This window comes from Galendromus occidentalis, unplaced genomic scaffold (genome assembly GCF_000255335.2).
Source record: "Galendromus occidentalis unplaced genomic scaffold, Mocc_1.1 scf7180000077517, whole genome shotgun sequence".
Taxonomy (NCBI): domain Eukaryota; kingdom Metazoa; phylum Arthropoda; class Arachnida; order Mesostigmata; family Phytoseiidae; genus Galendromus; species Galendromus occidentalis.
In genome coordinates, this window is record NW_003805505.1 from 381,009 (window position 1) to 393,702 (window position 12,694).

Consider the following 12,694-nt stretch of genomic DNA (forward strand, 5'->3'; position numbering starts at 1 on the left):
TGCAGGCGAGGAGATCGTCGATAATAGGCACTCGGAGCGGAGTCAGAAGCAGAAGCCCAGCGGAGGGAGATTGAGCGTCCTCGGCCTCCAAGAATCTCGACGTTAGTGTTTCGATATTCATCCATCACAATTGGAGTACAATCGAGTCATAAGGGCAACAGAAGCACAACAAAAGCCGGGGAATTGAGTGTTTTCGCTGTCTAATCCTTAATCAGATGTTTATTGACTTTTTTCCGTTTGAAGCCTTTCACGGCTTTCTGTCCGAATTTGTTCTTCTTATTCCGAATGGACTCCTGCTCGCGTTTTTCCTCAAGCTTCTGTCTCCTCTTCTTGAGTTTTTTAGCCTTCTCGTTCAACGCGGCTTTGATTGGTTGAATTTGGACGCCGAAGTCCTTCAGCTCCTGCGTGATTTGCTTCAAGCGTATCTGGAGAGGAGAAAACGGTTGAGAAAATGAAGTACCTACGGAACAGTGTTTCATGATAGTTTCGGCTCCCTCCCACCGTACCTTCTGTTTATCTCCGGAGCTCCCACCTGCCATGAGATCGGACTCGTCGATAATTCCATCATCAGCGATTTCAAATTCGTTCTCCGGTTCTTTCACAGCGCCGTAAGCGTCATCGAACTCCGTGATGGTGACTATATGACCGCCGCAGTCCACTGTGCTTGTCTGAAAACATCAGATTCTGATAACTCCGAGTGGTATCACGTCGGAGAAATCGATTTCCAGAAAGACAGCATCGGTAGCCGCGATACAGATCCGGAGTCCGAATCCTCTGGATACTTCGATGAAAGAGAAAATCTCCCGGAAATTATCTGAGACAGCTGACGCGAAATCGTCTCAGGGGAACCTCGATCCGATAGGTCCATGAACTTTGTTCGCTGGCGTCCAGATATTTCCCAGCGAGACTTCCCGAGAGGATTGGTTAGGTTTTCCCTTCGATCTGATTCGTGATGGGAAACGTCAGCCGAGAAGTAGGCCGTTTGCGACGCCGGGGGTTCCCACGCCATGCCCGCACAAATTCAGGAGTTTTCCGCTCGGCTAATAATTCAAAAATGGGATTCCAAGATCATACAGAGATCCAGATGCCCGAGACGAGGAACGCCGGAAGGAAAGGATAACTTGCCGGGAGAAGCTCGATCCCGCAGAATATATCTAACGCTGTTCGTTTAGCGTTCGTGATCGATACTGAAGGAGTCTGCTTTGATCGGAGGCTCCGGCTGTCCAGCCAGTCACTGGTATAAATCTCTCGCATGACAATCAGGAGGACATCAGATTCGTCCGATACTTGCGCGGAACCGTTTGAGCGATGCTTTGACTCGGAATTCATAAACGAAGTTCCGATAGTAGTGCTAAGTGATGAGGATACAGCAGCATTCACGAGAACATTCACCGATTCACGGCGCCGTGAGCTTCAACTCCTCGTCGAGCGCTGTCGAAGCAACCGGAAGATCTCAAGGTTCGCAGAGATTTTGAGAGACTTTGTGCGATGCCCCTCATTTTCAATCTCTTGGGCACCGAGTGTCGATCCGAGGGCGAGTCGGGAGGAGCCATGGCCCGTTCCTCGCGAGAGCGCCAAAACTTATGCCCGCTACGGACAAGAGGGCATTGCTGAATTCGCTCCCCCAAGGAAGTTGACGTACTTCGTAGACTATCGACGACTCGGGCGACTATTATTTCCACAGAACGACAAGCGTAGACATTTCGGCTCGCGGTAACTTCCATGCCGAACCGTTTGAATGAGAACACGCGAGCATCTCGCTCATAGAAGATAGTTTCCAGCTATGCTCGGAGCAGGCAGACTCATCGCTCGCGAAGAGGCTCTTCAGTGTGTCACCAAGAGAATAAGATGTTCAAGGAAAAGTGCGGACGCGTTCATGAAAAAGAAAAAAAAGAACACGTACCTGCCCCGCGACTGTCTCAAGATCTTGTGGATCCTGAAGCTTTATGCCCCCTTCACGTACGATGTCAGCCATGATGTGTCGTTTTTCTTCGAGGAGCTTCTTCTTCTGACCTTCTAGCTTAGTGAGTACCTTAACTTTCGCTTTCCGCTGCCTCTCTTTCTTTCTCTTGGAGAATCCCGAAAGGAACTCTTTTCGTTCATTCTCATCAAACACCAGTATGACTTTTTTCTGCTTCTTCCGCTGCTGCTTCGACTTCCCCATCTCCCAACAACAACTCCTGGAGCTTGAAACTGAGAGCACTTATCAGAGTCACGCTGGCAGACACCGGCGAGGAAACAGGACGATAGAATATCCCCCTCACTGCTCGGCGTTCGAACAAAACACACGGTAGACAATACACACGTGCGCGCGGAACAGATTCAGAGCGAGGCTCCCAGGAGTCCTGCCTCTTATGGCGCAATCCGAATCCGGACTCATCCGCCGCTGTCAGACCTCCCAGGACGCCAAGCTCGATAGTGAACCTCGGTTTGTCTAATCGAAACTGAAGTCGACCCTCCGTTGATCGAGCCGTCGGCGGTCTGTCTGCCGCGATTTGAAATTTATAGTCTCGACCCGATCTATTGCATAGATGGCCGTCGTCCCGGGAAGCCGTCTTAGCTTCGGGATCGAGACCATGAGCGTCAAATCTCGACCGACCATCGATTCCTTTCAATTGGAAGAATTCTCGAGGGGACCAATGCTTATGAAACTCTTCGATTCCTACGGTGTTCCATCTCACCTCTCTCCCACCATCACCATCGGCATCAGGTATGTGCATGTGAGGCTCGTGATGCCAGTGGCGAGGAGGTAACGCGGAGCCAAGATCTGCCTCCGTAGCCAAAGCCATTCACAATCAGCTGAGAGAGCTCCCGGAGGTCCGAATAAGTACTCCCACTGTCTATATCCAGTGCAAGACCTCCATGGAACCATATGTGGAAGAAATGTGAACTCAAGTCTAAATACCTGCCAAGGAATTTTTCGAGAAGCCGAGTGATATTGTAACATAAAGGTGGGTTTCCCGGGATATGTTCTGACAGGGTATCGTTTACATGTTTGTTTGCTCTCTTTCTCGAACTCCGATCGAACCCCGAAGAGCTTTTTTGTGGGGACGGGACAGTGGTGTGATCATGGGTCGTTTCCATCGAGGACTTTCCCCGTATCTTCCGATGCCAAAATCTTCCCATCGAATGCAACATCAACGAGAAAATCCGTCTCCGAATCGGAAAAGAATAAGGATCATTGTAATGTCCAGATCGGTCGGCCTTCACGTTGTGGTGAAGTGCTTTCCCATGGAGATTTCTTGGGTGTAAGGGTCTCGGGGGCACTGTTGAGCCCGGCTGCCCCTTGGCGCGACCGCTCCCGAAATCGGTTGCGATTCGGAGTCTCATGTGCGTCGTAACTGTATTCTGCGTCTCCAGTATCAACAGACGCCGAGCCGATTTCGAGCCTACGACTCCATTCAAGGGACCCGACACTTCTCACGCACCGCATTCCGGTGCGCATTATGAAGCTCAGATCAGATTTATCTCGATCGATCATTTGTCGCCCGCCGCCTTGTACCATTTCGTTCCGCAGGGTCGGGGAGGGGGCGGAGTCAATTGCTCCGTCAGGACTCTCCAAACCATTGTGTGACTCCCCTCATGTTTGTGTCGATGCGATATCCTCTAATAGATCGCCAATCCACATGCCCGGCTCAGAATTTGAAAATTTCTCCCCTTTCAGAAAATGTTACGCAAATTCTTCTACGGCGATCGGGCATCGTCGATGCCGAGCGCATCATCGTCGATTCCCCTGTTCTCTACGGCCGGGTCTCGGAAGTCTTCAATCATAGAGGACAAATGGCTCCGAACACCGAACTACGTGCAGCTTCCCTACGTTTCTCTGACTTTGGCGATGGACCCGAGTTCGTCGACCGCGTTTCTCGCGGACTACCATATGATGAGTTTGCACGACGCCGACCAGAACAGAGTCATCACAAAATTGACCTATTCGACGGCTACGAATCCAATGAATCCGTTCACCGTGAACGCCGCCTGGAATCCAACGGACAAGTCGCTCGTGGTTCTAGCGTCGGATAATTCGCTATACCTAGTGCGCAGCAAGAACGATTCTCTGGCAATCGAACACATCAAGAAACTGGCCCACAAACGGGCGATCGTCGACGTAGACTGGTGCCGAGGCACGAGCGAGCTCGTGACAACCGCCCAGGAAGAATATATTCTCATGTGGGACTGCAGGACCATCCAGAGACCGGCCCTGGCGTTTAGCTCCTTAGTGCCTTCGACGCGCGCGCGATTCAACAAGTTGAACAAGAATGTTGTGGCCTCTTGCCACGACAACGGTATCTACTTGTGGGATGTGCGCAAACCGAGCTGTCCAACAATGTTGGTGGGGAGCCACTCGTCCAGGGTCTACTCTATAGATTGGTCGCCGACTTCGGAGCATCATCTGGTGTCCTCGGGCCAGGACGCCACCGTGAAACTGTGGGATTGCAGTGTTGGGAATCCCGCAAATATCGACAAGCATCTCATGCTCGACAACGCCGCGTGGTCGGTGCAATTCAGTCCATTGGGTGATTCGTTCCTGACTTGTTACGAGCGAACTTCTAGCCATACCGAAGATATTCAAGCGCTCTCGATATGGAACACCAAGAACTGCCGCCATATTCACACGTTCCAATCGCAGAGCCCTTTCGTCAAGGTCGCCACCTCACCCTTGAATAAAGCCAAGGAATGCAAACTGGTGTCGCTTGTCAAGGGTGGGGTTCTTCAAACCTCGGTTTTGTATCCCATGGCAAGCCACGCCTCGACGGATCATCTCGACAACGTGTCGTTGCAGGAAGAGCTACGGGAGAATCTGTCGCTGCAGGACGAGTTTAATAATCTCCAGAACGACAAACCCCCGTACACTGAACTGATCAAACTGGATCCAGCAAGACGATTATGCTTGATCCTCGTGACGGTCTGTTTGTACGAGATCGAAATCATGCTGACGTTCCCGAAAGACTATCCAAAGAGCATCCCTCCGACGTTCTCCTTCTCCAGAGGTTCCAATCTGCAGAGTTCGATAAAGGCGAAGTTACAGAAGGTCTTACGAATTACGTCGACACAGCATGTCAGCAGAAATCAGCCCTGCCTCGAACCTTGTCTCAAACAACTCATCAAGACTCTCGAGTCGATAAAGGCTCTCGAGACTACGAACAAGGGAGACGTCGAAACCGACGCGCCCAAGTTGCCTCCTGTACCTGTGAACATCTACGGCGGCGAGCAAGACTCATCGGTGCCGTTCCCGAGGACTTCGGGTGCTCGTTTCTGTGGAGCTCATTTCCTCGTCTGCTTCACGCGACCCTCATACATCCAGAAAAATCAGCGGGAGAGTGAGAACGAGGTAGGTCTTCCTCGTCGACCGCAATTGGAGTCTGTTAGATCATAGATGTTCTACTTTCATTGATTGGAAGGTACAACATTTCAAAGCGATGTTTCACTGAGCGGCAACAATTCTCTGGTGTCCCTTCCAGGTTACTCCGCGGAGTTTGTCGGCCTTGGGAGCTTACATCAAAGCGCACCGAAACCCTTTGAATATCCGAACGGGCATGAGCCCGTTATATCCGTCCTTCGTTGCTAAGAACGAGAGCGACGTCACCATATCATCGTATTACTATAGAGAAGCTAAGAAAGGTCGGAAGAAACGTCTCCGAGGTCTTCCGACGCCCTCTTTCGAAAAACTTAATGTTCCTTCCGCTGCCGTCCTCATATACAGCATGCCTGGTGAGCATTCTTCCGCCTTCAGAAATTTCTCTCATTCAGTATGTTGCGCTCGACACGACTCGATCATTTCCGGCAGAAGGATCGTGGGCCAGAAGTTGGTTGACCACGCTCGCCTGACCGATACACTCGACTTGCAGGGGTTCTGCCGGTGTGTTACCAGCTCGCGTCGAAGTACAAACTCGACATCGACGATCCACTGCAGACATGCAAGATCAACTTCGAAGTCGCACGGGACTGCAAGCGAACCGATCTCATTCAAGTGTGGACCTTGGCCGCACAAATAGTCGAAAGCCATGCGATAAATTCTCAGAAACCCCACGATCTTCCCTGGCCGATGCACGTTTTCGGACGTCAATTGGCTGAGCATCTCATAGACAGTTATTTGAAACTCTACGACATCCAAACAGTAGCGATGCTGTGTTGCGTTTTCGGTGAAGTGAACAGGCGACAGCGAGTCAAGAGAGGGATCACCGAAGAGCCACCACAAATCGAAATGGGCTCGAACGGACGGAAAACGAACGAGAAAACGTCGAATGTCCTGAAGAAGACGTGGCAGAAAATGATGAATGGTAGGACCTCCGATCTTCGTTCTGATTTGGAACAGTATCAAACTCGGCTGATCCTGCGTTCTATCGAATCGACATCTTCCCATATACTCTATACATACCCCATATCGAATGCCCCGTTTTTCCCCAGGCGGATCACCCTATAATAGCATCACGGGCGGATCGCCTTCGACGCATGCAGGTATACCTGCAGCGTTCCTGAGTGGACGGCTCCCGAAAAAAGACTCCATCAAGGACTTCATAGCTCTCGACGGATACCCGATAGGGGACGACCACACGGCGGTCGTGCCCGCTCACGAGCCGGACGTCGCGGATGACGACACCTACCTACTGAATCCCGGGCAAATGACACGCTATGATCAATTGAAGCAGCACTATGCCGAGTTGCTGTACAAGTGGAATTTGTTGGAACAACGCTGCCTCGTCTTGAACCATATTACGACGCAGAACAATAGAGAAATTCAGGACGTGCAATTCAAGAAACGCTGCCCGACCTGTTCGATCGAGACGGAGGAGCTTGTTTGCAAAACCTGTAGGAACCTCGTCTTCAAGTGCACAGTTTGTGAGCTTGGAGTCCGCGGGAGTAGTTTCTTCTGCCTGATCTGCTACCATGGCGGTCATAGCGAGCATATGAAACACTGGTTTGATAAAAATCGTTTCTGTCCGACGGGCTGCGGTTGCGATTGCGTTTCCTTCTCGGGAGGTCTAGATTAGCCTCGGGCGGATAAGGGAGCGTATAGCTGAAGGAATAACTAGGCTGATTTATGAAAAAAACGATCTAGGAGACATCGGAGACGCTCGTGGTAAAGCGCCGGGGTGGATTTCCGAATTTATTCACAGTGCAGTGGTATTGTATGTATATCTTCTTAATGAATTCTTGTGAATGTATAAATCGTGAGTTGAATTGTGATAATCGGAGAAGTCACCCGACGAGAAAAATGACATGCTCCGATCTTCAGCCAGGTGGTGTCGAGAGCGGAGAGAGAATAAATATTCCCGTTTTTAACATCGAAGCCGTGTTTAAAGAAAAATGATTTTATTCGAGTGTTTTTTCTTGTTTCGGTTACATCGAGCATAGGATATGATCCGACCTTCGAGGGTGATTTCGCCTCAGTGTCCGTCTCTCACTCTGAGAGTGTTCTTGTTCATGAACAACTTCAGCAGATACATCCGCATCACTGACGGCATGTACTGAGCCAGATAGTAAACGATCAAGACGGGCTGACGGCAGATCCACATCTCGTCGAGCCCGCTCGCCAAACCCGAGACCATCAGCTGAGCACAGCGGGCCGTTTCCATGAGATTTTTCTGTCCGGCGGTATCGGGCATATTGTATTGCTGTCCAACCTGAAAAGTCAATTCTTGCCGTATAGATTTCCCCAAGCAGCAGAAGCGAAGTCGACGTGATTCCGGGACCCGGAGTCGGGTGCGGAAGCCGTGAGAGCCTTCACCTACCGTATCAGTGTATGCCGAAACCCTTATGTTCGAGCGGACCGGCCCCGGACACGCCAAAGAGATCCGCATGGGAAATTCCCGGCAGGAGAGTTCCGAACGAAGACCTTCGAAAAACCCGTGAAGAGCGTGTTTGCTAGCGCAGTAAGTGGCCGACAACGGGGCTCCGATCTTCCCTGCAGTGCTGGATGTGACCAAGATCTCGCGGTCCCTCAGGTCTTTCTCGAGCCTTTGCAATGAGCTCCTTTTAGTTACATGAACTCGAATTGATCACGAGGTATTCCTCTTGCGAATCCACGCTCCCTACTAAGCTTACCATCGCGCAACGACGACTCTCGTCAGGGACATGACCGAAAAGACATTCACGTCGAAGAGTTCGCGCTCAATCGTCTCCGGAATCTTTTCGAAATTCGACCGCTGCGACCTTCCTGCGTTGTTAACCAAGACGTGTACTTCGCCTGGAATCCAAGCATCTCCGCATCAGATCCTCATCTCAGGATGCGACCTAACGCTCCAAGTCATAATGTTCTCGTGAATCTGCATCTCCGGGAACATCCATACCGAAAGCATCCGTCACTTCTTGGAGCCACTCTGGATGCCTCTTCGTGTCTGAAATGTCACCGCAGAGAATTTTCACCCGGCACTCCGACGAGAGCATCTCGCATTTGTTTCGAACTCGCTCCAGTTCTGCTATCCGAGTTCCTGAGATGACTATCTTGCATCCGAGGCGAGCGAAGGCATATGCCACCTCTTCCCCGATGCCCGAAGATGCTCCAGTGATCCAGATGACTTTGCCTGAAATCACGAAGGTAAAATTATACCACTCAATGGGGAGGGATGCTGAAGCGAGGAATCATGGCTGCTTCAGATGGGATTACCACAAAGAGTCAGACCTCTGTATTTGTTCCTTCTGTTGTGCCAAATATTGTGGGCGATCAGGGTACTTAGGTCAGCATCCCCGTAGATGCCCCATAGAGCTGCAAGGGCAGTGACGGAGGCCCCAATCAGGAGAAGTCCCATCATTCCTCTGTAACTGAAATCCAATCTTGCGAGGCGAATCATCTTCTGGGCGGAAACGCCGATAACGAAGAATGAGAGAATCAAGCTGTCGTGAATAGAGTGACTCGCGATCTCGGAGCGAATACATCATGCAAGAGCTCTGCAATCGGCATTAAGAACGGGGCAGCTCTTGTCCTGATTCTCGAATTAGAAATTCATCTATCGACTAAATACTGCTCGGAGTCAGCGGGAACTCATTCGAGTGCTTCCCTGCTCCTCAGGGGCCGGCAAAAATGTAGAGGGTGAAAGCTTCAGCGTGCGGTCCCTCGGTTTGTTCCCGCCATGGCAAATGCTCGGGAGAATCGGAGCGAGCAGAACGTTTCGTTGAGTCATCCTCGGATTTCGATGCAGAGCGACCGAAGGAGGAAACGCGGAATTGAAAACCGGTCGACAGGGCTGACATGACGCACAAATATGATGATCAAGTCAAGAACCAAAGAAGAAATGGAAGACTCTGAAGAGCCAGAGAAGCGCGAGAGCCTGCCGGGAGCTATCGCTTGGAAACTGGATTCCATAGCTCAGGATTCAACCATGCTCCGGGTCCGGGATCATCGTTCGGAGTCGCGGTTGGAGTTTGAGAGGATTCTAGAGTTCGCGGGAATCAGCCAGAATTCGTCGCCGAGACATCAGGTCAGCGAGGAAGAGGAAACGTTCAAGCCAACGCGAATGTGTCAGCATTAGGAACTCACGGGAAGCTCGAGTTTTTACAGCGCGGATGAACCCATGCACCGCGTCGAAAACCTCAGTTGAAAGCGGCTACGACGACAGCGATCAAAACACAGACGCTCGCTCGCCGGACGGAGCCGTCGGCTCTAGCAGCTGAGAAGGAAAGCAGAGAATAAACAACATCGGCGCCGACCGCCGCCAACTTGATTCAACGTAAAGCGGCTCCAGTCGGTGGTGACCGCAGAGCACGAGAGCGGCTGTCAAACGAGGAAGATCTGCGAGGAGCGGCGAAACACAGCCGTGTAAGGTTGACGCTTCTAGGCTCCGCGGTGTTAACTGCGGGAAAATTTCGACGGGGAACGCTGCGGCAGAGCGACGTGGAATACGCGTCGAGAACTCCACTACCCGAACGGCTTCGGATAGTTCGGCGGACTCACTGCGCTCGGAGAGCTGCGCGAACTTGCAGCCATCTGTCGAATATAGATTGAACATGACGTAATTGTTTCCGGTTCCAGAATATCTAACAGAGAAAAATTCCAGTCTCTCAATTTTCAAAAACTTTATTGGTTGGAGATTTCCGCCCCGACTGTACAAAACATGGGCGCAATGATTTGTCGGGCTCGTTTCCCCGAAGCTCGCACGATCTGCGTTGAGTAAAAAATGTTGGCGTGTCAAAAGGGGTAGGTGCTCCGGTCAGACGTCCGGAAGGGAGGACTTTCTATCGCAGTCTCATATCCGGGGAGTCACTCTCAGAACTAGAGGCTTTTCGGAGACGTTCGTAAAGTTCATACCTCCCTTGAGCTTAAGGGATTTCGGAGTCGCCTCACAAGCTTCAAGTTTAATTTTTCTCAGCATGTTCGCCAACAGAACCTGCACGTTCATAGTTGCTAGCCGTCTTCCGACGCAGTTCTTGGGACCTTCTCCGAAAGTCAAGATTCCTTGGACAGCTCCATCTTGGGAGGTTTCTTTCAGGAAACGTTCCGGCATGAATTTCTCCGGTTCTGGGAAGAGCTCTGGGTCGAAGTGCATGGAGCGAATCGGCACCTCGACGATCGTTCCTGTCTTAATCGGCACTCCCGCGACAGTCGTATCTTTGTTGCAAAAGCGGTCTATCAAAAACGAGATGGGATAGAATCTTAACGACTCTTGGATGGTGGCGTCCAGGTATTTCATTTTCTGGACATCGTCATATTCGACTTGATCCCGGTTCCCCATGACTTGCTCGATTTCCTCCACGACCTTATCCTGAACTTCCGGATGGATCGTCATGAAAAAAGTTGTCATTTCAAGAGTAACGACCGTCGTGTCGACCCCTCCCAGATAAAAAATGAATGCCTGGGAGGTGAGAACATCATCAGTAATTATAGAGCTTGGATCTTCTCTCTGAGCGATCAGCAAATTGTCCAGAATGTCTGCGGTGCCGTTCTTGATCGTTTGATCGAGGTTTGCTCTCTTCTCGTCCAAGATTCGTTTTCCGAATTTATTGAAGAACTCCGAAGTAGCCTTCGGAGGGAAGCCGGCGAAGGGACAATATTTCAGCAGTCTCGGAGCGAACATGAAGAGATACGTGCCGAAGCTAGGGTTAAAGAGATCGCTTGCGTGCTTAATGAACGGACTATTCGGGTTGTCTTCGCTCTCCAAATCCACCCCGAACGCAGCAGCCACCACCGAGTCCAAAGCATAGGCTTTGATGGATCGGTTCAGAATTATTTCGTTTTCTGTTGTTCTCGCGATCTTCTCTAAGTGAGCGACGCTCCTCTTGGCAATCCGGTCGAATTTGGGAATCATACCCTTGAGTTTCGAAGCCGTGAAAGAGTACCCGAGCAAACTGCGCACTACTTTCCAATCATCGTGGGGCAGTGTACCCGGGAGATTGTCCCATAGTTTGTCCCCGACTGGGATATCGAAAGTCCGTTGGTAGAAATTTGGGAATTGTTTGATGAAAACTTCCTTGGCAGCGTTCAACTCGGACACCACGAGCACTGCACTCAGACCTCGGTAGGATCCGAAAATTCTGCCGTGCTTACGAACAGCATCGTCATAGTTGTCGAACGGGTTGCGGACAGTGTTTTTCCAGAGACTCCGATGCAGGGCCTCCAGGAACGATTCATGAGGGATACCCTTGTCGTTCCAGTGAGTCGCCAGCCTAAACAATTTCAGGACCAGCAGTGTCACCGAAACGAAAAGAATCGCCGTCAAGAACATGATTCTCGTTCGCACCACCTCTGGACGTTAAGTGAGCGACTGATGGCGGAACGCGGAGGGCTGAGTCGTCCGGATGCGCGCGCCACGGGAGAAGTGAGATGACCTTGAATCTGCCTCGAGAGCATTCCAATCGCTGGCTTTCGTACCTTGAACAGTGAGGGGGAGCAGCGATCAATTTCCTGCCGAGTATGGTAACAATATTAATCACTTGAGTTGATAAATGGCCGGTGAGTTCCGACCGGCTAGGCTCACGGCCCGGGTTCTCGAGGCATCCCCTCGCGGACAGTCGATATCACTGATTGTGAGAAGCGAACAGATTTATATCAACTTTCGGCCCCTCGCGTTTCCCACGTGGACGTGGCTGAATTCTGCGGGACTATCCAATGTGAAAGGACTCTTCGATGGCAGGAGTCGGACAAACTGTTCGAAGAAGGGAAGGATAACGGTCGCTTGACAATTCCCAGCCCCGGAAGAATAAGTGATTACGTGATTACCGGATCCGAGACCGGAATTCGGACATCCGGGAATCGGATGCTTCAAGCCCCTCAGTTCACCCCTCTAGGAATTAAGAATCACCGAGTTTTCGGGCGTAACGGGAGAGCTCTCCCTCTCGAGAGCCGAATTTGAATTCTAGACTCATTGTCAGCCGATTCTTCCATGAATGTCTCTCTGATGATGAAGGAATCTCGCGCCAATGAAGAGCACCACCCGAGTCTCTCTGAGCGTGTCTCCGAATCTCTTCGGAGAAACAAAAGATGTCCAGTTCCGGAAGCTATCTCAGGTTTGGATAAGCGCATGATCCATCGTCAGAGCGGCACCGATGAGGACTCAGGTAGATGATCCGATTCGGGCATGAGATATACCTCGCCATGGGCTCGCTCTGGGGGTCCCGCTCAGCGAGTTCCTGATTTTTCAGGAGGAGCATCTTGGGCACGGAAACCACGGTTATTCGATGGGAGATGGGAGGTGACTCTGGGTAAACGATAAACGATACTATGCCTATCGGATCTTCGATGAGGCTAACCTTCCCGGCAAAT

The 12,694-nt window shown here is 51.1% G+C and overlaps 3 protein-coding genes across 3 annotated transcripts; 1 reads left to right on the forward strand and 2 right to left on the reverse strand.

Moving 5' to 3' along the window:
* Window positions 1-200: 200 nt before the first annotated feature.
* Window positions 201-2,281, reverse strand: vito (nucleolar protein viriato). Its single transcript, XM_003747385.2, has 3 exons — window positions 1,904-2,281; window positions 507-668; window positions 201-425 (listed from the first exon to the last, which is right to left on the reverse strand). The coding sequence occupies exons 1-3, from the start codon at window positions 2,162-2,164 to the stop codon at window positions 201-203; spliced, it is 648 nt and encodes a 215-aa protein (XP_003747433.1). The 5' UTR covers window positions 2,165-2,281.
* Window positions 2,282-2,639: 358 nt separating this feature from the next.
* Wdr59 (WD repeat domain 59) lies at window positions 2,640-6,989 on the forward strand. The gene is made up of 6 exons (XM_029112587.1): window positions 2,640-2,710; window positions 3,361-3,547; window positions 3,665-5,329; window positions 5,460-5,709; window positions 5,847-6,278; window positions 6,406-6,989. Exons 1-6 carry the CDS (start codon window positions 2,640-2,642, stop codon window positions 6,987-6,989), a joined length of 3,189 nt encoding a protein of 1,062 aa, XP_028968420.1.
* Window positions 6,990-7,308: 319 nt separating this feature from the next.
* On the reverse strand, window positions 7,309-11,691 carry LOC100905941 (cytochrome P450 3A8). Its single transcript, XM_029112588.1, has 6 exons — window positions 10,192-11,691; window positions 8,621-8,760; window positions 8,289-8,522; window positions 8,044-8,185; window positions 7,731-7,956; window positions 7,309-7,622 (listed from the first exon to the last, which is right to left on the reverse strand). The coding sequence occupies exons 1-6, from the start codon at window positions 11,655-11,657 to the stop codon at window positions 7,386-7,388; spliced, it is 2,445 nt and encodes an 814-aa protein (XP_028968421.1). The 5' UTR covers window positions 11,658-11,691; the 3' UTR covers window positions 7,309-7,385.
* Window positions 11,692-12,694: the final 1,003 nt, after the last annotated feature.

What these genes read in the sequence shown, in the direction of transcription:
- vito (XM_003747385.2), bottom strand. Translation starts at nt 2,164, where the DNA reads ATGGGGAAGTCGAAGCAGCAGCGGAAGAAGCAGAAAAAAGTCATACTG. An exon ending in TTGAGACAGTCGCGGGGCAG is followed by an intron (nt 669 to 1,903) that starts GTACGTGTTCTT and finishes TGATGTTTTCAG; the next exon opens with ACAAGCACAGTGGACTGCGG. An exon ending in GCTCCGGAGATAAACAGAAG is followed by an intron (nt 426 to 506) that starts GTACGGTGGGAG and finishes TCTCCTCTCCAG; the next exon opens with ATACGCTTGAAGCAAATCAC.
- Wdr59 (XM_029112587.1), top strand. Translation starts at nt 2,640, where the DNA reads ATGCTTATGAAACTCTTCGATTCCTACGGTGTTCCATCTCACCTCTCT. An exon ending in CCTCATATACAGCATGCCTG is followed by an intron (nt 5,710 to 5,846) that starts GTGAGCATTCTT and finishes CTCGACTTGCAG; the next exon opens with GGGTTCTGCCGGTGTGTTAC. An exon ending in GTGGCAGAAAATGATGAATG is followed by an intron (nt 6,279 to 6,405) that starts GTAGGACCTCCG and finishes GTTTTTCCCCAG; the next exon opens with GCGGATCACCCTATAATAGC.
- LOC100905941 (XM_029112588.1), bottom strand. Translation starts at nt 11,657, where the DNA reads ATGTTCTTGACGGCGATTCTTTTCGTTTCGGTGACACTGCTGGTCCTG. An exon ending in CTAGTTCTGAGAGTGACTCC is followed by an intron (nt 8,761 to 10,191) that starts CCGGATATGAGA and finishes ATTGGATTTCAG; the next exon opens with TTACAGAGGAATGATGGGAC. An exon ending in CAGAAGGAACAAATACAGAG is followed by an intron (nt 8,523 to 8,620) that starts GTCTGACTCTTT and finishes TCGTGATTTCAG; the next exon opens with GCAAAGTCATCTGGATCACT.